The 27146-nt window shown below is 39.1% G+C and overlaps 1 protein-coding gene across 1 annotated transcript in view; it reads left to right on the top strand.

Moving 5' to 3' along the window:
• Adam32 (ADAM metallopeptidase domain 32) overlaps positions 1-25312 on the top strand; it is a 64322-nt gene extending 39010 nt beyond the window's left edge. The window contains exons 13-20 of the mRNA XM_051182048.1: positions 8433-8537; positions 10385-10583; positions 14232-14340; positions 15599-15788; positions 17723-17806; positions 22121-22217; positions 23492-23648; positions 25273-25312. Coding sequence (XP_051038005.1) covers positions 8433-8537; positions 10385-10583; positions 14232-14340; positions 15599-15788; positions 17723-17806; positions 22121-22217; positions 23492-23648; positions 25273-25312 — 981 coding nt within the window. The remainder of the gene's footprint in view (positions 1-8432; positions 8538-10384; positions 10584-14231; positions 14341-15598; positions 15789-17722; positions 17807-22120; positions 22218-23491; positions 23649-25272) is intronic.
• Positions 25313-27146: the final 1834 nt, after the last annotated feature.

The following is a 27146-nucleotide window of genomic DNA, read 5'->3' as shown; positions in this document are numbered from 1 at the left end:
GACACTAAAAAGAGCTTGAGAAACTCACATACATACACACAATTAAAACTCAAATTTGGAAACCATAATACACAATCAAAAAACCAGTTTAAAAAAAGGCCCAGACACAAAACAAACAAAAGCAAACAAACCAACAACAAAAAACACTTTTCCAAAAATACCTTTGAGTGTCAGGTATGGAGCCCATCTCATTCACTGGGTCTTAAATACAATGAGTGGTTGTTTACTCTCACAACACATGTGCCATGATTGCACCAGGATATCATGTGGGCAGGTCACTATTGTAGGTTGAAGGGTTTATAGCTGGGTTGTTGTTTACTATTCTCTTCTGGTAGCATGCAGAGTACCTTCTAGTATCATGAACACCAGTCAGTGGGGCTGAAGGCTCTACATTGGCACCAGCTCAACTTCACTGAGACATTTAGGTGTTGTCTTCAGCAATAGGGCCTCACCATCCAGCTTGTGGAGAGCAATCAATAGCCTTGTCAATAGCTGAAGTTGTTTGGGGGCTTCCATTGGGGCCCTTGGACTGACAACTTAGAAAAATATAACCCATTTCAGGGACTGGAGGTTTCATTTGGTGGCAAGAGATGTGTAGTTGGGGCTTTATATCTTACATTATTTGGCGATTCCATTTAGATTTATTTCATATATGTATTTTAAGAAACATCTACTGTAATAGGTTTCCATAGGACCCCTCAAATGCTTAGTGTTAGCTGTCTTTCCCCACATTACCTCACTTACATTCCCCTCTCCGATTTAATCCTGGTCTTAATTAGTGTTGCTGTTGCTGTGAAGAGACACCACAACCACCACAACTCTTATAAAGGAAAACATTTTACTGGGGCTGGCTCATAGTTCAGAGGTTTAGTCCATTTTCATCATGGTGGGAAACAGTGGCACTCAGGCAGATGTGCTGTGGAAGGAGCTGAGAGTTCTATATCTTGATCCACAGGTAGCAGAACATGAACCGACTTGAGCTTCAGAGACCTCAGAGTCCACTCCCTAGTGACACACCTCCTTCAACAAGCCATACCTTCTCCAACAAGGCCGTGCCTACTCCAAGGCTGCATTTGCTAATAGTGCCACTCCCTATGGGCCTATTGGGGCCATTTTCTTTCAAACCACCACATTCCTCCTGACCCATTTCTCTATGCATTCCTTTTCCCTTTCCTTAGGAGAGCATTCCCTCCTTGCATTGTTTCTTACCCTATAACTAACTTCAGTATTCAGATACCACCATGCTTACTGAAGACTTAAAAGATAATACCTGCATATGAGAGACATATATTTGCCATTCTGAGTCTGGGTTATCTCATTCAGGATTTTTTTCCTAGTTTTATCCACTTACCTGCAAATTCTATGAGTTTGGTTGATAGTAACATTCCACTGTGTAAACATAGCACATTTTCCTGATACATTCATCTGTTGATGGACATATAGGCTGTTTATATTTTCTAGCTATTAGGAATAGAGCAGCCATGAACATCCCTGAGCAAATGCTACTGCAATAGGATAGAGTCCTTTGCTATATGCCCAAGAATGATATAGCTGGATCTTTAGCTTCTTGAGGAACTGCCACACTGATTTCCATAGTGGCTGTACAAATCTGCACTTCCACCAGCAATGGATTAGTGTGCCCTTACCCCACATCCTTGCCAGCATGAGTTGTCTTCTGTTTTGACTTTGGCTGTTCTGATTGGTATAAAATGAAATCTCAAAGTAACTTTAATTTGCATTTCCCTGATGATCAAGGGTGTTGGACATTCTCAGCCCTTTTGTGCTTCATCTTTTGAGAGCTCTGTTTAGAACTGTACCTTGTTCTTAAATTGGGTTATGTGTTTTCTTAATGTCTAGTTTTTTTTTGAAATTCTTTATATATTTTAGATACCATACTATCACCCTTTATTGGATGTGCATTTGTTAACATTTTTTTTTCCATTCTGTCACCTGTCACTTTGTCCAAACAATGGTGTCCTTTGCCATACAGAAGTTTTTCTTTTTTAGTTTCATGAGGTCCTGTTTATTAATTGTTGTTCTTAGCATCCATCTTATCTATGTCCTATAAAAAAAAAGTCTTTTTCTTTGCCAATGAGTACAAGACTATTTCCTGCTTTCTCTTCTGCCAGATTCAGTGTATCTGGCTTTATGTTGAGGTTTTTGATCCATTTAGAGTTGGGTTTTCTGCAGGGATGACAAGCCTGGCTCTGTTTGAATTCTTATGCATGCAGCCATCCAGTTTGATCATGTACTGAAAATGTTGTCTTTTTTTTGTTTTCTTTCCAGTTTTATCCCTGTTGTCTCCAGTTCTTTGTTTTTTTGCCAAAGGACTTTCTGCATCTAATGAGATGATCATGTGGTTTTTGTCTTTCAGTCTGTCTGTGTGGTGGATTAAGTTGATTGATTTATGTATGTTGGAACAATTCCTGCATCTCTGGGATGAAGCCAACTTGATCATGGTAAATAATATTTTTGATGTGTTCTTGAATTCTGATTACAGTATTTTATTTGGAAAAATTGTATCTATGTTTACATGTGTATTGGTATCTAATTTTCTTTTCTGTTGAGTCTTTGTATGGTTTAGTTATGAGGGTATTAGTAGTTTCATAAAAAGAATTAGATGTTTCTTCAGTTTCTATTTTGCAAAATGCTTTGAGAAGTGTTGGTGTTAGCTTGTCTTTGAAGGTCTGATGGGTAAATCTGTGCTGAATCCATCTGGTCCAGTGCTTTTTTTGGTTGAAAGATTTTAAATTTACTAATTCTGTTTTTACTAGGGGTTTGGTGTCTTATTTCATCTTGATTTAACCTTGCTAGGTGATATATGTCAAAGAAAGCATCTGTTTTATTTTTTCAAATTTTCCAATTTTATGGGATATATATTTTTAAAAATATGTCTTTATCATGCTCTGAATTTCTTTGTCTGTTGCAATGTTTCCATTTTCATCTTTGATTTTTATTAATTTGGATTTTTTTTGCCATGTTTTTGTTAATTTGGATAAAAGTTTGTCAATCTTGTTGATTTTTCACAAAGAACCAACATTTGGTTTTCCTTATTCTTTATATTGGTTTTTGTTTTCTATTTCACTGATTTCAGCCTGAGTTTATTTCTTCCTATCTACTCTTGTTGGCTTTTATTTATTCTTGTTTTTCTAGAATTCCCTACTGTGGTGCTGTTATTAATATGAGTTCTCTCCAGGTGATTTTGGTGTAAGCAGTTATCAGTATGAAATTGCCCCTTAGGACTGCCTTCATTATATCCCAAGATTGGAGAATGTTGTGTTTTCATTTTATTTTAAGTTTCTTCTTGATATCTATCTGTCTTGGAGTTTCATTCAGTAGTGAGTTGTTCAGCTTACATAAATTTGTATATTTATGGCTGTTATATAGGATATGGGGTGTTATTTTAATTTATCTCTACATTTTCTTACTTGCTTTTTGACCTACTATTTAGTCAGTTTTGGAAAATGGTTCATGGGCTGCTGAGAACCAAGTCTGTTCTTTAGTATTTATGTGTTTCCATGGATTTTTCTATAGAAGTCTGTTAGGTCCATTTGATTCATGACATCAATTATTTCCAGAATTTCTCTCTTTATTTGTTGTCTCAGTGACCTTTATCTCATAAGGGAGGGATGCTGAAGATTCCTACTTTGAATGTTTAAAGGTCAATATGTGATCTTAGCTGTCAGCAGTGTTTGATGCTGTGCTTTTTGGTACACAAATGATTAGAATTGTAATATCCTCTTGGGCCGACCTTTCCTTTAACAAGCATATAGTGTCCTTCCCTATCTCTTCTGATTGATTTGAAGTCTATTCTGTCAGATGTGAAAACAGCTATGACAGCTTGCTCCTTGGTTCCATTTACATGGAGTATTTTTTCCCTGTGGTACCTATTTCCAAAGCTGACTTTCTTGTAGAGAAAGATGGGGTTGTTTCTTAATCTATTCACCTAATCTATGTTTTTTGATTAGAGATTGAAGCTGTTAATAGTTATGGTGATTACTGAAATGTGTTTATAGATTACAGTAATTTTTGATTTTTCAGACTTGTGTTCTTAGTTGTGCTTTGTATTTCATTAAATTATAGCATTGTTTTTTTTTCTAGAGTCTCTTGGGTATTGCCTATTCTTCTTTTCATGTATGATGTTCACTATTCTTTTCTTTGTTATGCATTTTAAGGCTGTTTTTTTAAGGCTGTTTTGTATCCTTAAAGTCTTCCTCCCCCCCCCCTTTAACTACTACAGATACTTTTTCTGAATATGGTAGTCTAGGTTGTCAGTCATGGTCTTTTAAACTTGGAATGCATTACTCCAGATTCTTCTGGCTTTCAGTTTTCATTGAGAAATATTCTGATAGGTTTTCCCTTTATATGTGACTTATACTTTGTTTTTTGCAGTTTTAAATAATTTTTCTTTGTTCTAGATATTTAGTGTTTTTCAAATTATGTTTTATTTTACATATCACTACCAGTTCCCCCTCCTTCCCTACCTCCCTCCCATTCTCCCTAACTTCCTCCCTCCCTCCCATGCCTCCTGATCCCCCTCCTATCCCATCCCTCCCCCCACTCCACAGAGAGGGTGATGCCTCCCAGGAGGGATCATCAAAATCTGTCAAGTCATTTGGAGTAGGGAAAAGGCCCTCTCTCCTGCCTCTAGGTTAAGGGAGTATCCTTCTGTGGGGGATATGCTCCCAGAGTCCTTTTGTGCACCAGGGATACATCCTGGTTCCACTGTCGGAGGTCCCTTAGACTGTCAAGCCTCCTAACTGAGACCCAAGTTCAGGGGGGTCTGAGTTGGTCCAGTGCTGGTTTCCCAGCTATCAGTCTGGGGGATCCATTAGCTCCCCCTTGTTCAGATCAGCTGTCTCTGTGGGTTTCTGTAGCCTGGTATTGACCCCATTTTCTTTGTTTCTTTTCTTTTATTATTATTATTTTTATTTTACATGTCAATCCCAGTTTCCCTTCCCTCCCTCCCTCCCTCTTATCTCCTCTTCCCCCTCACATGCACCCTGACCACCCTCCCCTCCCATCCCCCTACCCCAAGTCCACTTGTAGGGCAATGCCAATGTAGGTGGGGTCATATAGATCTGACAGGTCATTTGAAGTAGGGACTAGGACTTCTCTCCTGTCTCTAAGTTAAGGGAGTTATCCCTCCATGGGGGATGTGTCTGCAAGGTCTTTTTGTGCACCAGGAATACATCCTGGTTCCACTGTCTGAGGTTCCTTAGACTGCTCAGTCCTTCTAGCTGAGACCCATATTCAGGGGGTCTGAGTCAGTCCCATGCTGGATTCCAAGGTATAAGTCTGGGGCCCATTAGCTCCTCCTTGTTCTGGTCAGCAGTCTCTATGTGTTTCTGCAACCTGGTCTTGTCCTCTCCCTCTGCATCTAGATTCTAGTTTGACTCAGTGTTTAGTTATGGGTGTTTGCTTCTGTTTCCAACAAGTACAAGATGAGGGCTCTATGATGGTGGATAAGTTAGTTGTTGATCTCACTATCCAGGAAGGGCGTTTATGGTAGCCTTTCCATGGTTGCTCAAATTGTTAGTTGGCGGCAGTCTTGTAGGTCTCTAGACCTTTCTTTAGGTTCAGTTTTCTCTTCAACCCAATAATGGTTCCCTCTTTTATGTTCTCTCTCTTTCTTTCTGTTTTCTCTTCCTACCCTGACTCAATCTTCCTAATCTCATGGGCTTTCTTCTCCTCCTTTTCTCTTTCTCCTACTTCTCTCTCCATTCACTGACCCCCCCCCACACTTCCCATGTGCTCTGGGGGGCTTATTCTTTTCCCCCTTCTGTGAGGGACTTTATATGAATCTCTTAGAATACACCTTGTATCCTAGTTCATCTGGTGGTGTAAATTATAGGCTGGTGATCTTTTGATCTAGGTCTAAAATCTATATATGAGTGAGTACATACCATGTTCCTCTTTTTGTGACTGGGTTACCTCATTCAGGATGGTTTCTTCAAGTTCTATCCACATGCCTGAGAATTTCAGGATTCCATTATTTTTTTCTGCAGAGTAGTATTCCATTGTGTAGATATGCCACATCTTCATTATCCATTCTTCAATTGAGGGGCATCTAGGTTTCTTCCAGGTTCTTGCTATTACAAATAATGCTGCTATGAACATAGTTGAATAGATGTCTTTGTTGCATGGATGTGGATCATTTGGGTATATGCCTAAGAGGGGGATTGCTGGGTCCTGTGGTAAACTAATTCCCATTTTCCCGAGGAACTACCATACTGATGTCCAAAATGGCTGTACGAGTTTGCACTCCCACCAGCAGTGGAGGAGTGTTCCCCTTTCTTCACATTCTCTCCAACAAAAGTCATCACTGGTGTTTCTAATTTTAGCCATTCTGGCAGAAGTAAGATGGTATCTCAAAGTTGTTTTGATTTGCATTTCCCTGATAGTTAAGGATGTTGAGTACTTTCTTAAGTGTCTTTCAGCCATTTTGATTTCCTCTATTGAGAATTTTCTTCAGTTCTGTACCCCATTTTTAAATAGGGTTGTTTGGTGTTTTGTTGACTAGTTTCTTGAGTTCTTTGTATATTTTGAGATCAGCCCTTTGTCAGATGTAGGATTGGTAAAAATCTTTTCCCAGGCTGTGGGTTGCCGTTTGGTCTTGTCCACTGTGTCCTTTGCCTTACAGAAGCTTCTATGTTTGAGGAGTTCCCATTTATTAATTATTGATCTCAGTGTCTGTGCTCCTGGAGTTATGTTCAGGAAGCGGTCTCCTATGCCAATTTGTTTGTACTTTCTCTTCTAAAAGGTTCAGTGTTGCTGGATTTATGTTGAGGTCTTTGATCCATTTGTACTTGAGTTTTGTGCCTGGCGATAGACATGTTGACCCCATTTTCTTATCACTCCTCCCTTTGTGCAACTGGATTCCAGGGGTTTGGCTCAGTGTTTATCTGTGGGTGTCTACAAGGATGACTCCAACTAAAAATCTGAGCAATAAAGAGTGTACCTTAAATGCTCTTCCCTGAAAATGAGATTGATGACTGACTTATCTGCCATCATAGAGCCCTCGTCTAGTAGCTGATGGAAACAGAAGCAGATATTTAGTGTTTTAATTATGGTATGCACTGGGCTGTTTTTTCCCTTCTGGTCTCATCTAGTTGGGGTTCTGTGTGCTTCTATGGGTATGTCTTTCCTTAGTGTGGGGAACTTTTCTTCTATGATCTGGTTAATGATCTCATCCTTGCCATTGACCATTCTTGTCCCTCACCGAAGCCTGTAATTTGAAGGCTTGGTCTTTTCATAGGGTCTGAAAGTTACTGCATGTTCCTTTCCTGTGTTTGTTTAATCTTTTCATGCTCATTATTTTGCCTAGATCCTCTACTTTTGAGTTCTGAAACTCTGTCTTCTCGATTCATTCTACTTGTAAGACTGTTCCCCGAGTTTCCTAATTGAGATACTGTTTTTCAATTCCTCTTCTTTTCAGCCTGTATTCTCTATACTATTTATATCTCTTTATTGAATTCAGTGTTCATTTCATTCAGCTCTTATCCTCTTGGAGTTCAGTGAAGTGATTGTTCATGCCTACTTTCCATTCCTTAAGTTATCTTATAAAGTATATGGTGGTTCTTTTAATTTCTGTGTACTGTGTTTATTCAGGTAGTTCTTACAAATACCACTTCTATATGCTGTTTAGGCCATTGGTGGTATTTTTGTAGTCTGATCTGGACATGTGGACTTATTTCTTTGGTTGTTTTTCTGATGTGATAAGCAAGCTTTCCTTAGATTGGTCCAGCATAGGAACCTTGTGTAAAGCTGGTGGATGAGCTGTTCAACTGGACCAGGCAAAATCTGCTATGAAACCACAGGTCTGGAAGTAGGCTTGTGAGTGCTGAGATGACCACAAGGTAGAGGGAAGGGTAGGAAAAAAAAGGGGGGTGTCTCACCCTTCAAAGGTGGCTTTTGAACAAAGCAGGTTAAAAGTTCACCTAACTGGCCCTAGGCCTATGGGTGTGAAGATGGCCATATGCAAAAGGGAAACAGGAGATAGAGCGGGAATGGGAAAGGAAAGAAGCCTGGCAAAGGTGGATTATATGCAAAGAGGGTTTGCATCCCATGGGTTTTGAACTAGCTTTATAGAATTGCTAGTTGGGGAGGGGCTTTCTTGTCTTTTTAATACATCACAGTCTTCTCAGGAAGGCACCTCCTAAGCTCTTGGGTCATTTTAGTTTTCTTCTGTAGTGATTTGTGGTTCTTCTTTCCCTGTTGTATCTAAATGCTGTAAACAGTTATTTCCTGTATTTTTCTATGGCTTCTAGTTAGATTGGAAGGGGAAGTAGACTATCAGCTATTCTATTAAGCATTGTAAGTGTTTATGGATGCTAATGTCTGTACATGCCTCTATTGTTAATATATTCCTAGATTACATAGCTCTATAATTATGTAATGTACCAGTCACTGTCATGTATTTTCCTTCCCAGGAATGTGGGCCCAAAAGCTGTTGTGAACCTAGGACTTGTGTTCTGAAACCAGGATATACTTGTGACAGCATGTCTTCCTCACAAACCTGCTGCCAATCTTGTAAGGTAAGATTCAAGTTTAGTAACACTATGTAAGCATGTACTGAATCATACAGAGGATGTATTGACTTATGACTATAGTTTTACGTGAAAGCAAATTACCTTTTAAGGGAGAAAAAAGCTATTAAATCTAGGGTTCAATTTCTTATTTTGTGACATTTTCTTAAGTATTGCAGTCTCTGCTGCCATCACTATTTTTTTTATCAACTTGGAGCCCCCCCCCCTTTGTGTGTGGTAGTTTCTGTTTGTCCTGTACTGCTTGATCTCATTCTGTAACCCTGGTTGTCCTCCAGTTTACAGCCCTCCTGCCTCAGTTTCCCAAGAACCTGGGCTTACAAGACTACCAGCAGGTTCAGCTAACCAAATAGAATTGTCTGTTGTTTTAAAAATTGAAGTGTGGACTTCACACTCAGGCATTTTTATTATTGAGAGATACCTTGTTGATTGCTGATCCGTTTCCTTATGCAGATCTTCCCATGTGTTTTGTCATAAGTTTCCCATGTGCAATTACTGCAGTTGAACTGCCATTCATGCTGTCTTCTTCATTGTTCTCAATGGACACAGTTATGATTGTTTTTCTAGAAACTCATGCCTATATTTATGATCTGTGGGGTTTTTTAAAGTGTCAAATGATAATAATGATTAAAAAGTATAAGATGTCCCTTTGAGATGTTTTTATGTAAACTTGCAGACAGAATTCTCTGTATGAAATAGTATAATGTAACAGAAAGGTTGAACTTGGATTTCTTTCTCAAATTCCCATGGTTCCAGTGCCTCTTCAGTAATCATCCATCTGCCCCCTACACTCCCCTCAGTTATGTTTTAATTTGTAGCAGAATTGTAAGTATTCAATAGTTGCAAACTATGATATAAGCATTTTTATGTTTTGAAATTGACTTAACTAAAATATTTTCACTCCACCAGACTAGTTTCTAAATAGACAGTGGTTCTTTTTCCCTTGAGTGAAAGCACACACACATCATGCATATAGATAGACACATACACACACACATACACATAAACACACACACATATACATACATGCACATACATACTCAAAGGCATACACTTGTGTGTGAGTGTATACATGCGTGCGTGTGCATGTGTGTGTGTGTGTGTGTGTGTGTGTGTGTGCGCGCGCGTATGTGTGCATGCCCACCCTGGCCTGTACAGGTGACATGGCCTGTATGAGAGCCAGATGTTGACACTGACATGTTTTTCCTCTATTGCTTCTCTACCTTGTCTCTGCCTGTTTCTTTGTGCAAAATTTGCTGTTTCAACTAGACTGACTGGTGCATGAACCTTGTTATTTTTTTATCTGACCCTTGCCCCTGCACTAGGATTATTGGTGCACACTGCCATTCCCATCTTTTATGTGAGTTCTGGGAATATGAATTTTCAGGACTTCACAGCAAGTACTTTTCCCATTGAGTCAACCCCTAACTCCAAATCACATTTTTGTTGTATCATTCTTTTTTTTTTTTTAAAGATTTTATTTATTTGTTACATATAGTGTTATACCTGCATGTTTGCTTGCATGCCAGAAGAGAGCACCAGATCTTATTTTAGATGGTTGTGAGCCACCTTGTGGTTTCTGGGAACTCATGACCTTTGGAAGAGCAGCCAGTGACCTTAACCTCTGAGCCAATTCTCCAGCCTGATATCTTTCTTTATATATCTGTGCCTTATCTCTTGTTTTCATACAAACATACAATTTATTTTTAAGTGAATAGCACAAAAACATATACCAAGAGATTAAAAAACACTAAGGAATCAAAAGAATATATAATCAATACTGTTTTGAAATACTTGTGAACACAGTATTGTTACATATCATTTTTTTTTCCTGTTAGTTTTTACCAGCAAACCATGAATGTAGACCCCCAAAACATTCAAAATGTGATTTCCCTGAAGTCTGCAATGGGAGCTCTGGATTTTGTCCACCTGATATAAAAATGCATGATGGCTACACCTGCAGAGATGGTGGGTCCATCTGTTTTAATGGAGACTGTCCTGACATGAATAAGCGCTGTGAGGAGATATATGGACAAGGTAAATTTTTTTTGTTACATTTAAATCACTGACTTACTATTTCTTTTCACATTGCCAGAAAACAGGAATTATTATATAGATTTCAATTTTTATTTAATATTTATATGGTTTTTAAAGGCATTTTTTACTGAAGTGTAAATGTCACCTTGAAATTTGATATCTTTATATATGCTTAGATATTTGCCATAGTCAAGCTAATTAAAATATATACATATTCCCAATAGGTTCTGTTTCTCTTTAAGCTTTAAATAAAATCTTAAGATTGAAGTTCTTAGTAAATTTCAAGTGTACAAGAGAGTATTATTTCCTATTGTCATACTGCTGTATTTTAGATCTTTTAAGCTGAACCATTTTACACAAATCAAACTTTGAACCTATTGACTGACATCTTTCCCTCTTTACCCCAGTCTCTAAAAACTAGCCTTTCATACTAGCTTCTGTGAATTTGACAGTTTCAGATTTCACATAGAAGTGAGATGATGTTGTTTTTGCTTCTGTACCTGGCTCATTTCACTTAGCATAATGTCTTGTAGATTCATTCTTGTGACAAATAACTTCATCTTTCCTAAAACTGAATCTACCAATCTGTCTGTCTATCATCTATCTGTCTGTCTGTCTGTCTATCATCTATCTATCACATATCCTTTCTTTTACAAATTATGCTTAACCTTTTCATTATTCTTTAATTTGTCAATGGACCATTATGTTATTTTAAAATCTTGATGATAGTGGAAATGTATATAACTCTTTGAGAAAATGCTTTCATTTCTCTTGAGTACATCAAGGTGGGATTCTGAATCAGGAGATAATCCTGTATTGAGTTCTTAAAGAAGTGCCATACTGTTTTCAGTAGACTCTCTACCAGCATATAATTCTGCCAGCAATGGCTGAGTGCTCCTATCCTGTTCCCCACATGCATACCAATGTTAACTTTTGTCTTTTTTGACATTCACTCCAGCATCTGTGAGGTAATATTTCACTTTGATTATTATCTTGTATTTGCTTTATTAGTAATGCTGAACAATATTAAAAATACTTGTGACTGCATTGGTATGCTCTGTGGAAGCCAGTGGGACATCTTGCCAGTTTGGCCACCAACTGCCATTTTTTCCAAACCTTTCTGAAAAAGGAAATGCAGTAGCGTTTCTCTCCACATTGCGAAGAAGTAGCTCCTGTCACACAATTGTAGAATGGAGGGCAACCACTTCCAGATCCAACTGAACCTCTGACCCCAAGACCATGTGTCCTCTCATATACCCATACTACAAACTTGAGTTTTGCAACTTCTCAATCCTTTATATTGTTTCAGACCCCACATTGTATACCCTCAAACTTGGCAAGTGCTGTAGATAAAGACTAATCATTTTCTGGGCCCTGCTCTAAGCTATGAACCCCAGCTCTGTAACCATTGCACATATACCTACATCTCAGGCACTTAAACTAGACTCACAGAAAACCAGCCAACTCCCTGGCACTGAAGTTGTAGATTTTTGTGCGTTTGTCCTCTATGTAAGAGACTTATTTGAGCTTTAAAAGTCTATACATAGATTGATAAGAAGAGATGGGAAAGACTTTTTATATAATGATGAAGACATCAGTTCATCAAGAAGATATATTATATATCTATGTGCACTTGGTGTCAGAATACCTAAACATATACATCAAGTATGAAGGCTTGGAAAGAACATTCCAGGGAGAGAAATATAGCCAGTGTTTTAGCACTTCATGGAGTGTGAACATGGTATGGGACATGACGATTGGAAAACACATATTTCTGACATTTACTTTTATTGCTTCTTAATAACTGTAATTTTGCTAAAGGATGGTGTCTCAGTTTCCAAGACTGTCAGAAATTGTGTTTTCTCATGTTTGTGACACACAGATTGAGACCTGTTGACATAAGTCCTGGTGGGTGTATGACTGAAATGTAGTCTATCAGGGTCAGAATTATTATTATTTTTTTGGTTTTGTTTTTCTGTGTAGTGATAAATGAGTTGAGATATTTAAGTAAGAGACCAAAACTATGGTTTTGATTTAATAAAGAGCCTAGTAGTTGTATTTTGGTAGTAGATAGTATGTGTGGGAACTACCAGAAAATAACAATGGTAGAGAAGATGAGACATGACCACACTTAGGCTGTGCTTGTGACACTTGGTCAAGAAGATTCCAATTAGGAGATGGAGGCAGTTAGGATGGGGAAGTAGATACAAGGACCGTTTCTAAGTTTGGCCTCATCATCCAACTGACTAATGGGATAAAATAAAAGAGTAAAGGGCTAAAACAGGGTTTGGTTTGAGATATTAGGTTGAAATGCCTATTAGTCAAGGCAAAATCAGTTCTATGTCAGGTAAGAAAGCTAACCTTTCTGTAGGCTCTTTATCTCAGCTAATGTGGAATGAATGACCTACTGTGTTTAATTATCTCTGATAGTTGTCAGGGGAGGCAATGTTAAGCACTTTACCTACTCCATGATATATATATTTTTTGAAGCATTATCTCATTGTTTACAGTAATAACCCAATGTTTACTTATAAATAAATATGCAATATTTTATTACCATAGTCCCCTCTCTCAATTGCAATCTATTAAAATGCATCTATTATTTGATTGTATTTAATAGGACTTGATAATGTAGTACAGGGAATTGAAATACACTATCTTGTTCCTGAACAGGTGACTTCTGTTACTTAGGGGACTTGGTAAATGCCCCAGATTTAAGGCAAAGTTTATATGATGACTTCACATTTGTAAACAACTTTCCTTTTAATATCTCAGTATCACTGTGGGGAACTAAGTGTGATTAAAAGTGAGTCGTTAATCCTGATGGAAAAGGGTGTCTAAGACATACTTTCCATACTAGTTTCATTCCCAGTGGCTATGATGAAATACCCTCACTAAAGCAACTTGGGGGAGAAAGGGTTTATGAGTTTATGGTTCCAGTCCATCATTTCAGGAGAGTGTGAGTTGATTGAGACAGCTGGTCACAGCACATCTACTGTCAAGGGCAGAGAGAATGAATGATGCATGCTTGCTTGTGCTTACCCCTGTTTCTGTACTTCAACAGTTCAGGACCCAAATGGTAGGGACTAACACTACCCATGGTGAACTGGGTCTTCCCTAATCAAACCTCACAGAGGCATGCCCTCAGGCCAGTCTGATCTAGATAGTCCTTCACTGAGACACTATATTAGCATGTTGACATTAAAACCAACCAGCTTACCTCCTATGTTTTAGAACCTAACCCATCTCCTATTTTCTAGCACATCCTATCAACGCTCCTAAGTTCCAAATCTGTCAGTGGATTAATCCCCTGATTAGAGCAGATAGTCACGGTGCATGCATTCTTCCATGATTTCATACAGTTCCCAAGACAAAGCCTTCAGCCATAAGACATTTGGGAAGACTTAACCTCCTATAACTCTTCTCTTGCATATTTTATATTATGGAATATAGCAAAGGAATGTAGCAAAGCAGCATTAAGTTATGGTCATGAACACCTTTCTTTTAGTTCTTTCTCTGTCCTTATAACTTACTAGGAAACCTTTTGAGTTAGGTAATAGATACAGAGGTAGACGAAGTATGGTGTATGAGGACATGGAGGAACTTTATATACATATTAATCTATATATATATTTCTAATTTTGATAGGTTCACGGCTTGCTCCATTTTCCTGCTATGAAGAAATTCAGATTCAAACTGATAGGTTTGGCAACTGTGGTAAAGACAAGCAAAACAGATTTATATTCTGCGGATGGAGGTGTGCCATACAAAATGATGATGTTTTCTATGTTTTATATTCTTTTTTTCCTTAGCTTTCCTCTTTAGTGTTTACCATGAATTCCAATTGTTTCATGTACCCTATTTTCATAGCAGTGAGTCAAAGCTGGCCAGAATAAAGGTCCAGGCCTAGACATTGTTTTGCTACAAGATAACATACAAAGTATTTATTTGTAGGTGATCATTTGGCCCCTAAATCCAATCTGAAACTTATACTCAAAATGCCCACAGAACCTTTCCCTCCAAAGTTACTGTTTTCCTTGCCTATAAAAATGATTCCTAGCTGGGTGTTGGTGGCTGACACTTTTAATCCTGGCACTTGGGAGGCAGAGGCAGGCAGATCTCTGTGAGTTCGAGGTCAGCCTGGTCTACAGAGCTAGTTCCAGGACAGGTTCCAAAGCAATACAGAGAAACCTTGTCTTGACCACCCCCCAAATCACTTTGGTTGACTACATATATATAAAATTAAGCTCAATTTCTCATGCATGCTCAGAGAGATCCTTTTCATATTTTGCTTGAGTTTAGTAAAAATATTAAGATCCTATTACGCACTACACACTGGGTTAAATAATAGCTGGCAGCACACTAAGACACACAAAAAGACATACACATGCACACAGACACATACAGACACACATGCACACAGACACATACAGACACACATATGCACACAGACACATACAGACACGCACACACACGCACGCACATGCACACACGCGCACACGCACACACGCATGTACATGCTCATGCCATTTGTAGGTTCTTAAACACACCATGGCCTTTGAGGTTTCCTTGGATTGCTTGTACTTCCTGGTTAAAACTAACTTGTAAGTATTGGCTCTGTAATGTGTACATAGCTTTCTGGAATTGATAGGCTAGAATACCACCTTGTTTTAAATTTCTATAAGGACTTATTTTATTTATGGCATTATGGTAGGATTTTTTTATCATGTTTAATATCAGTTAGTAAGGTCCTGAAGGTACATTTAACAAATTTATTCATTCTCTACTTCTAATTCATTACTTGACAGTAAATATATAATCTACAGAATAAACAAAAGACTGAGTAATAATGAATGGTTTGTATCAATGGGTTTAAACTTTGTACCTTAAATATTTATACAAACAAATCATATCTTGTCTATGTTGGCATAAATGCAGTTGTGGTTTTTATTCAAAACCACATAAAGCATGTGTAATAACCACCTAGTGCACACTAATCATTTTCATGTTTTCAGGAATCTCATATGTGGGAGATTAATTTGTACTTACCCCAAACGAACTCCCTATAACCCACCTAATAACAGCACTGCCTCTGTGATTTATGCTTTTGTACGGGACCAAGTGTGTATCTCTGTAGACTATGGATCGAGTGTCAAAGACGACCCACTCAAGGTCATTAATGGCACTATATGTGACCAAGATAGGGTAAGTCACTTATAACCAGTTTCTTAAAAATCTAGTTTCATTTATTATTTTGGTACAAATCATCTTTGATTTGTACCATGTAACCCTAAATGTTTGGAGGGAGAAACGAATGTATTTAAGTGATGTTTAGCTAGGAATAGAGAAACAGAAATGCTTAATTCCTTTAGCACTTCGGCATAATGAGTGATGGCTAGAATATGGAGAAGAAAACCTCTGGTACTATATTGCGCTTGAGTGCTTCATAGTGTGGAAAATAATTTTTTTATTTAGAAACAATTTTATTTTACATATCAATCCCAGTTCCCTCTCTCTCCTATGCCTTCCACCTCCCATCCATTCCCCAGGGAGGGTGAGGCCTTCCATGGGGAATCATCAAAGTCTGTCATATCATTTGGGGCAGGGCTGAGAGAGTATTCCTCCATGTGAATGGGCTCCCCAAAGTCCATTTGTGCACTAGGGATAAATACTGGTTCCACTTTCAGAGGTTCCATAGCCTCCCCATTTACTTAGTCTTGGTGGCTTAGTGGAGTAGATTAGGCCACGCTTGGAACCAGGATGCTTAGAGTCATTGTACGACATTTAACCAGTTACCTGAACAATGTGAGATGTTTCTAGAATAAGTAATTTTGGGGGATAATAACAGCATTTACTCTATAGGGCTATTGTGGAGACTAAAGAAGATTACATATCATGGATAGAACAATGCTTAGCACATTGTTTGAGTTAGGTATAATTTGGCTGATTGTTCTAATTTTAATTTACATCAATGACCCAACTCAAACCTGTAGCACAATTAATAAAAGATCCAGATCCAGGTACTGGAGTTTAAGCTTCAAGCTAAAGATCAGAAAGCAAAGCAGCCAGCCACTAGCTCTTACCTCTATCTCAGGCTGAAAGGGCTGTCCTGTCCTCAGCGTGGCTGGAGAATAAATCTCCAAGACTGACTTTGCTTCTTTCTTATACCTCCCTAGTGCTGGGATTACAGATGTGTGATCCCAAGTGCTGAGGTCACCTTTGTATGAACTGTTCCTCTTGAAGACAGGGTCAATTTCCTGTAGCTCAGTGTGGCCTTGTACTACCTGCTTGACTTCTGAGTCCTGGGAATAAAGGTGTGTGTCATCACCACCTAGCTCTATGGCTAGCTGTTATGGCTGCTGGGACTAAAGGTGTATATCACCACTGCCTAACCTCTATGTGACTAACTTTGCATTTTGATCTCCAGCGAGATCAAATAATTCACCACACATACCTGCAGGAAATATGAAGGGAATGAATTTACCTCAAAAGCTCATTTAATATCTGTTTGTGCAGAAACATGTTATATTTTATTACAGCTATTGACTCCCCAGACCACATGAAAGTTATTTAAAATACCAGCCTATATAATTTTGGTTTAGATTCATAGCACTGACATCATAACAGTGTGCTTGTTACAACCGATGAGCCCACAGGTACACATCCCAAGTCTTTAGACCACTTTGGGTGTACCTGGATAATCTCCAAATATTCAGTGTAATATTCCCAAATATCACACTGGTCAAAAATCAAATATCAATAGAATTTTAAAAGATATTTTGTGGATGATGGTGGCATACATATTAATTCTAGCACTCAGGAGGTAGAGGCAGGCAGATCTCTGTGAGTTCCAGTACAGCCTGGTCTACAGAGCGAGTTCCAGGACAGCCAGAGCTGTTACATGAAGAAACCCTGTCACAAAAACCCCAATATTTATTTATGTGCATATACATATGCACATATATGTGTGTATATTTTTCAACTAGTAAAAGTATAACACCAACATTTGAGGAATGCTGCAAAATTACTAGACTCAAATTATAGCAGTGAATGGTTATGGTTTTGATATTAAATTTCTAATTAAAATGTTAAGATGGATGGATACCTCTGAATTGGAAACTTCTTTCTGTTTTCTTTAGATTTGTTTAAATAATGTATGTGTAGAATCAAGATTTATAAAGGATAAGTTCAATGTATGTGTAAGCAAGTGCAATGGAAATGGAGTAAGTAGCTGCATGTTTCTTGGATGTTTCTCAGCATCAGTAATTTATTGGTCTCATTTGGTGTCCACAGTGTGCCAAGGCCTATTGGCACTTGGGAGCTGAAATGAATAGTCAAACTCTGCTGCTATAATTAGTGTTAGAAAACATTTTTGGTTAAGTCCAACTGACTTAGAAAACCTCTGTTGCAGTGGGGCACACTTTCCCAAAGGCATTAAGAACCTGAGTAGCCTGTTTACTACAAGGAGGTAAGTCTCCTGTTTGTGAGTCTGGGTTCACAAAGACATCAGCTTTGTCTCTTTTGAAAATGCATCTTTATATTTATAGGAAAACACATCTCCATGCTTACAGAAAAGCCAAGTGGCAAGTACAAGCCCCCCTCCCTCCCCACATGGTCATTGTCACACAGCACAGTGTTATATTAGTTAAATCTGGTTATAGGCTTCAACAGGTTATTGTCACCCAAAGTGCCTGGTGTTTAACACTAGATTCTTAGAATCAGTCAGCATCTTTCATCTGTGGGCTTTGATGAACATATGATGGCATACACTATCACCACACTGTGTAGTGTTGGTTGCTCCAAAACCCTGTGTTCAGCTTATCTACTCTACTTCGTCCTCTAACTACCAGCAGCCTCAGAAGCCTCTCCTGACTTCACAATGTTTCTGAACATACACTTCTCCAAAGAAGCAATACAAGTAGCCAGCACATGTCTGGAAAAAAATTTGCTCACTCCTATTCATTATCAAGGAAATACAAATCTAAACAACAACCTGAAATCTCACCCCAATCAGAATGGCTGTCCTCAAAAAGGCAAAAAGTAACCAGCACTGTCACAGATGCCTAGAAAAGGGAACTGGTGGTGGTGGCTTTTCATTGTCAACTGGATGAGAGCTAGAATCACCTAGAGATGCACCAGGGGTTTATGTGTGAAGGACTTTTGAGAAAGGTTTTAGAAGGCAGCAGAACCTTCCCTTTCTCTGTTGCTGCAGTGGATACATGCTTCTAGTTTCATATAGCATAATGCACAGTTACACCCGTTTTGTACAAGTGATGCAATTTCTTCTTCATGACTGAAGGGGATTCCGAGCAGATGGACTTCTTTATCCATTCATCTGCTGGTACTCATGTAGGCTAATTGCATAATTCAGCTGTTGTGACGATACTGCAATCAGTCTGTGTATGCAGTCACTTCTATAGGAAGCTATCTTTGATTCTTTAAGGTCATGCATCCAGATGTGATACAGCTGCATAACACAAAAATTCCTTAGCCATAGTATAGAAGGGCTCATGCCCTGCTCTGCATCCTTGCCAGTATTTCCTGCTGCTTGTTTTTTTGAATAGATGGATAATTTTTTCCCAAGAAGCCAAAAGTTATTAAATGATAATCCTACTTACTAGGTATGGGATAGCTCCCTGTGAGCTGTTTCTCAGGGGGTTTCCAGAGCACCCCCAAACCCTTAGATGCTGTGGTCAGTGTTGCCCCTGGTTGTCTACCAGCACAAGAACATACAACACTGTTGTTGAAGGTACTACACTCTTTGATCGCAAGGCATTGAGAAATCAAAATGGGTAGAAGCTAAAGTTTTCTCCAGGTTGTCTAGCTCTCATAGTGCTGTGAAGTGCTGGCAAGCAGCTGAGAGAGAACATTCAGCAAGGATACCACCTACTTGTGTACTCTATGGGCTACAATAATGACCTGCTTGTCAAGACATGCCCATTGGAGCAATAATGGCTTGAGTATTACGGGGTAACCAACTGCTTTCTGACTAGACTTGAGGCCTGCTTCACAGTAGGGAACTCACATCTTGTACTGTAACCCTGTTGAGAGTCCCTAATGGGAAGCTGCTATGGTCACTTTACCAAGTGAACATAATGTTCCCCTAAATATTTGTGCCCACAGATCAATGTCCCTGTTAGCTTTGGCCAGGGAAGATTCTTTTTGCAGTGGTCATGACAGAATTCTAACTGATCAGAGTGCAGGGAGTAAGAGACTGTGGGATGCTCAGCCCTAAATAAGGCATCTAGACCCCAAACCCCTCTCACCACATGCTCATTAAAAAATGGGGAAGAGGGATCGAAAGAGCACAGGAGACTTCAAGGAAAGTGATGCGAAATCCTCTTCTGGACACCACACAGCCATTGCTCTTGGCTACCCTTGCCGAGATTGGTTACCATGGCATCATGCACTGGGCAGGGTTTCATGAGGCCCCTCTTCTCACTGAGGGATTACAGGTAGGCAGGTAATCAGGTAGTAGGGGAGAGCATGCCATTTACTTCAGTGGTGTGGCCACTGATGTGTCACCATGCTCCACAAGGAAACTCAGCTTGTCAGAGAAAAATTGAAAAAAGGAAGGAGCTGCTGGTAGGACCAGGGTTTCAGTAGACAGTGGGTAGGTGATGGGAAGAAACAGGGCATTAGGGGACGAAAATGCCCCAGACTTGCTATATAATATGTGAAGTTGTCAAAGAATTAAAAAACGTGTGGCTAGATCTTCATGTTCAAGCCTTCTCGTGCCATCTCTCGTTCTTTCCTGATTTCATTCCAGTTTGTTCCGACAAGATAAAAACATTACCGTTTTTGCATTTGCTAAGACTTGACTTCTTTGCCAAAGTGTGCATTTTGGAGGACATTTATCTATCCATTGAGAAGAATGTTAGTTCTCTGTCAGATGGAATGCTTTCTGTGTCTTCTTAGTTAATGTAATCTATAGTGAAGTTTAAATCTGAAGTTTCTGTTTTTTTTTTTTTTTTTGTGTGTTCTTTTTTTTTTTTTTTTTTGGCTGCATGTTGATAAGGTGAGGTGTTCAAATTTCCCATCATCATTACATCTGACCCACCTATTTCTTTATGGGTAATAATCTTTCTTTTATGGAACTGGGAGAGCCGATATTCAGTGCACATTTATGTTGACAACCACCATATCTTTTTGATGAACTGTTCCCTTTATTGCTTCTAATTTTGCCTTGTGGTGATCTTTTAGGATGTGTGTGTGTGTGTGTGTGTGTGTGTACACACACACACAAATATAGATTTAGGACACATATTATTTAGAACACACAAGTATAGATTTAGGACACATATTATTTAGAACATACACACACACACACACACACACACACACACACGGCACTGTAGCTCACTCTCATGTTTCACCTTCTCATTACCTTATTTCCACATTTCCCTCTCTACCAGTCTGTGTTTATCAGGGCAAGCAAGTAGCATTCTCTCCGCCCCCCTCCCCCGCAACTAACTACACTCCATCCTCAGAGAATAGGCATCTGTTCACTTAAGCCAGCCTGCATCATTTGATATTAAAGAGTGCCTGCTGGCCATGCTTTGAGACAAGGTCTTATCTTGTAGCATAAGCTGGCCTGGAACCCATGACTCTTGCACCTTGGCCTTCTGAGTGCCTGGATTATAGGCTCTCAACATTCCACCTGGCTTTGGCTTTAGTACTCCTAGTCTTGTCACTGAGATGTTACATGGAGAGGTTTTGTTTCTGGTTATGTCTGTCTGTGGCTCTAAATGTCCTTTGCATACCACATCTTTATGAATAGCTAATTTTCTGCTGAAAATTAGTTGATGGGGCCTTTTGCACTTTCTACTTCTTCTAACCCTTGGTTGTTCATGTCAGGGTCCTCACACTCTCACACACTCTCTGGGACCTTGACTTAGTTTATAACATTAGTTTTTCTGTTTGAATTAGTTTGGTGAAGGCGCTTTCTACTGTAATTTTTATTTGGTCTTTTTTTTTTTTTTTTTTTTTTCCTCTCATTGCCAAGATTTTCATTTGGCTTTCCCTGCCCCAAATCACAATTCCTTTGCATTTAGAAAATTTGTTGTCATGGAAGATGCTGATTTTTTTTTCCAGCAAGATTCTTGTTGTTACATTGGAATTTAGATCTAGCAAAGAAGACAGGAGTTGAATTACATGAAGAGCAGTCCTTTGATAGTAAATGTTTCACAATTAGCCTGGGGAAGGTTTAGGTTCTTGCTTGAAAAGGTCAATATCTGAAGCAGCCAACAGGAAGTCACTGAATCTGAGGAAGGGAAAAGATGCAAGTTAGCCTTGGTCAGTTGCTTGCTGGCATGTCGCTAGGCTCTCTAAATGTGAGAGTAAACATTTGACAATGTCATAGGTCCTTGATGCAAATATGTCTTTTTTAGCATTGTAACTAGTTTTCCTTTGAATGAGTTTAGTCCATGAGATTGTTTCTAAGTCACATAAATATAGTCATACTTGGCTAAGATGTTTCATAACTAAACAAACAAACAAACAAAAAAACTCATTTACGCATCTCAAAATGATCCTAGGTATGCAACTCGCTCGGGGAATGTCATTGTAATGATGGCTACAGACCTCCAGACTGTACAGCAAGTAGCCGATCTGCCCTGTGGTTTAACAAGCCTGGCAAGTATTTATGTCTTTAAATAGCTATTGAGAAAAAGTTATAAATCACCCATTTAAATAAAGCCACATTTTGCCACCTGAGAAGAGACCAACAGTGTTTGGAATCAAAAGGCAATTAGGCTTTTCTCAAATAATGGGAGCAAATATTGGTCCAAAACCCTGCCCATCATTTCTATTAAAAGTGTGTGAGGCCAGCCAGGTGTCGTGATCCCATGCTACTTACTGTATCTGTCATTTGTGGGGTAGGTGTGTCTCATCATTTTTTCCAACTTGTGTGGGTCCTCAGCTTTAGACAATGTTTACTGCATGAAGTATAGTCATCATGTTTCTGTTATAGGAGAAATGACACAGAGGATGTAGACTTCAAGAAACAAATGGTAGATTTCACCCAGAGTTAATAACAGAGGAGCTACTACCATGACAGCCTTTGGTGTCTGTCATTCATGCACATATTAGATTTGAAAGTAGTTCTGGAACTCTCTTTCTGGTTTTTCAAGACAGGGTTTCTCTGTGTAGCCTTCCATGTCCTGGAACTCACTGTAGTCCAGGTTGGCCTTGAACTCAGAGATCCACCTGTCTCTGCCTCCTGAGTGCTGGATTTAAAGGTGTGCTCTATCACGCCCAGCTGGAACTCTCTATTTTATAATTGAAAATAGTTTTTATTTTCATTCAGTATATTCTAATGGTTTCCCCCTTCCAAGCCCTCCCAAATCCTCTCCATTTTTCCACTCACCCAAATTGACTCTTAGGATCTGACAGGCTCAGGTAGGCACTGTCAGCAAGCAAAATTTGGAGTTAACATTGGTGTCAAGTATCAAGCTTCTCAATTTTTATCTGGGCCCCTTCAGGGTAGTGCTGCAATCTCGTATATATAAATACAGCCCTCAGGTGAGAAGCCAATCACCTCTTCCCCTCAAAGGAGGTGACAGACAAGCACAATGAGATCTGTTGAGAACCCTGTAACAAGATCTGTTGAGAACCCTGTAACAGGGTCATTGTAATCAAACATGCATTCAGACCATTGGCTTTCCAGCACTAACAGGGTTCCAGTGTGGCTTTACTATAATTGCCAGGGTCTGTAGAATCCTCTGGAAACCTCTCAAACTTTTATTCTATGTTGTATCCTTAGATAGAGTTTCAAATTTTGTGGTACTAGAATTAGTTTTGTGTTCCTTGATTGGAAAAAAAAATAACCCAAAAAATATTTTAATGAATTTGTTGCAATTTGAAAGTGAATCACACTGTTTAATATTTCACATACCTTTTATTTTTAGATCTGAACATGCATGGACTTCCTAAGAACACAGAGAAGAAGTGGCTTCTAAGTTTGTACATTGTTTTAATTATTCTCACCTCAACATTACTAGTAGTGGGAGCATGGAAAGGCTTGAAACAGTGGCTTTTCAAGGAAGAGGAATCCCTGAGTAGCGAGTAAATTGAATTTACGTTCTGAAGTTACACTTTAGTAGCACTAGGACCTTGCTACATAAGATGTCAGGAGAAGCAATGATGTGTTTTCTTGGGATTTTGGGCACTATGTCAACATTTCATCTAATTGTGTGAGGCTTTTGTGAAAACCCTGGTTAATGAGAACTTTGGCAAACATGACCTGTTTGGGAGTGTGGTTAAAGCACCATAGTCACCATTGTGTTAGTCAAGCCATCCTCCTGTGTGTGCCCCAGGAAGCTCCAAGGTTACAGATATGCTTAGCTTTCTGCCTGGGTGTTGAGGCTCTGAATATACTTATTCCAAATGTTGTAACCTGGTTTTGTTTATGGCATGTTTACCAAAGACTTTTAAGCAGGCCATGTTCTACATTTGAGCACTCAAAGGTACCATAACTTCAAGTTTGCTAAGCCCCCTTTTGTCTATTGTTGGCTGTTTGCACATTAGAGGTTGCCCCAAACTCAAGTTTGTCTCAAGCTTGCAGTTGTGTGTTATTCTGCATGAGCTGGAAGAGTGTCTCTCATTGGCATTCCTCTCTAGGGCATGGTTGTCACTTTGAGATCCTGATTTCAATTCTTTTTAGAATGCCTCAAAGTAGGATTTGTGGATGGGATGGTTGGTAGTTGTGCTTTTAATTTCCAGGGAAACCATTCCAGGGAAATCCTTACAAGTACTTCATTTTCAGTGGGGCGGTGGTGGCACACACCTTTAATCCCAGCACTTGCGAGGCAGAAACAGGTGAAACTCTGTGAGTTCAAGGCCAGCCTGGTCTACAAAGCTACACAGAGAAATACTGTCTTGAAAAATCAAAACCAAAACAAGCATTTCATTTTCTCTCTATAGTTTCCACTCTCGACTTCTTCTCACCTTCTTTCTAGCCATCCTAACAGAAGTGGGTTTCTGGTACTGAAAATTCGTGTATCTTCTTTAGAAAAATACTTGCTCAAGTCCTTTGGGCATAGTTTATTTTGAGACAGGGTCTCACTATGTCATCCTGGCTGGCCCAGAGCTCTTTATAAAGATCAGGCTGGCCTTAAAGTCACAGAGATCTGATTTGTCTCTGCCTCCTACCTGCTGCAATAAAGCCTCAGTAGCTCTCATGGGCTGGCCTATTTTCTTTCCTGTGACCACTTGGTTCCCTAGATTCCTACATTTCCAGCTCCCTGTCTTCCTCTCCCTCCCTCCCTCCCTTCTTTCCTTTCTCCCTCCCTCCTTCCCCACCTCTGTCTCTGTGTGTGTGTGTGTGTGTCTGACTGTCTGTCTGTCTGTTTCTCGCACACACACTGCCAAAACTGTAGGGATAAGTGAAAAAGTAAATGCAGGAATTTTGTGTTCTCATTATTTCACTGCTTGAAATTGTGTTTTCTGTGCCCAAGGTATGTAAAAATATTGAAATGTCATTCGAGAGGCTGAGGGTGTAGCTAGTTGGCAGAGCACTTGCCTACCTATAAGAGATTCTATGCTCTGTTTCAACTACCATTAAAAAACTTCTTCTCATCTTTATTCAGATCCCATTGTGTATTTTATTTATTGGTAACAATGTTCACAAAGTTAAGATTTTAACTTTTTTTTTTTACTAATTAACATGTTATTTTCTGTTTCTTGCTAGAACCAAATCAGAAGGCAACACTCACACCTATACCAAGTGAGTACATTAAAAGGTGGCATAAGGAAAACATGTTGGAAATGAACAGCAAATTAATTCTAAATCATAGTAAAGCTTTAGACATCTTTAGCTCATAAGGTAGTGCTATGAAAAATCAGACTAATAATATGTAATAGTTTTGCTTTTAATAAGTCCTTCAGTTATTTACTAATTCTACCCTCCCCTGTCCTCCTGGCTGCAAAATCCTAAGGGATAAAATGCCAAGTCTAATAAGAGATGGGTGATGCTTAAGTCTGAAAGTGTAAGTAAGCCCCCAGTTATAATGCCTCCCTTTAGAAGAGTTGCCTTGGTCATGGTGTCTGTTCACAGCAATAAAACCATGACTAAGACACAAATGAAAATAAATCCATTTTGTGTATGTGTCACATTTCTAGCATCTGCTCATCTGTTGATGAACATCTAGACCACTTCCATTCTCTGAGTGTTGTGAATAGAGCAGCAATGAACATGGCTGAGCAAGAATCTCTGTAGGCTGGGAAGTGGTACCATTGGGTAAGGGTAGTTCAATTTCTGTATGTTTTAGAACCTCCACATGGATTTCCATGGTGGCTACCTCACTTACACTCCTGCCACAGTATAAGTGTCCCCTTTCCCCAGGTTCCTGCCCTGTTTGAGTTCCTTCCCTGAGTACCTTTGATGACGAACAGTGATGAGGAAGTATAAATCTAATAAACTCCGTTTTTCCCCAACTTGCTTTTTGGTCATGGTGTTTCACCACAGCATTAGAAACACTAAGACACAAATGAATATTATATCTAATTTAAAACAGTGATTTAATAGTTATTTTATTAATATCCCACATCTTTTCAAGCATCTTTAGTGGTATTCTCCTTCCTCCTACTCTAAGTCAAAGCTCCACCCCTGTTCTTCCCATTCCTCCCATTCATGGGGCCTGTGTCCTGCCATCCATTCCTCTAGAGCTCCTTTGCCTAACCCTATTTGGTCCCTTTGTACATTCATGGTTTCTGCAGAGGTCAGTGTTTCTCAACCTTCCTCATGCTGCAACTCTATAATACAGTCAATCTTGGTTGTGCTGACCCCCCCCCCCACCATAAAACTGTTTCATTGCTACTTGATAACTGTAACTTTGCTAGTGTTAAGAGTTGTAATGTAAATATCTGCTTTTTGATGGACTTGTTGATCACTGTGAAAAGGTGGTTTAATACCCAAAGGGTTGGGACCCATGGGTTGAGAACTGCTGTTCTAGGCTATACACTGTCATACGTATTTAGAGTTAGAATCCAAGTAGAGATCACATAGTATTTGTCTTCTGTGGGTCTGCAATTTTGGTATGTATGGAACTGAAGGTGGGAATTCTCCTGAGAGTTCAGTCTACTAGCTTACCCTAAAGTAGACTTAAATTTAGTTCACAACATGTAGCAATTCACATATGAAGCCAATAGAAGGATTACTTAGAGCAGTGGTTCTCAACCTGTGGGTGACCCATTTTGGGGTAGCATATCAGAAATGTACATTACAATTAATAACAGTAGCAAAAATTATAGTGTAAAGTAGCAACTAAATTATCTTATGGTTGGTGTCACCACAACATGAAGAACTGTGTTAAAGGATCGCAGCATTAGGAAGGTTGAGAACCATTGTATTGGAGTCTGAAGGGCAGGACTTAGTAACCCAGAGTCATATTTATATTCTGTGTTTTAAAGTGCTAACAAACAAAAGGTCTCTGTTGTTACCACACCCCTTTCCCTACAGAACTGAAGATTTACTATGTTTGTTACACTTGGTATGCTGGTGAACAATAATAGTGCTACTCACACATTTTAAACGTTTAGTTAGCTTGACATAGTATACATGGT

Source organism: Phodopus roborovskii, unplaced genomic scaffold (assembly GCF_943737965.1).
Source record: "Phodopus roborovskii unplaced genomic scaffold, PHOROB, whole genome shotgun sequence".
Lineage (NCBI taxonomy): Eukaryota > Metazoa > Chordata > Mammalia > Rodentia > Cricetidae > Phodopus > Phodopus roborovskii.
This window is presented reverse-complemented; position numbering and strand designations above follow the sequence as displayed.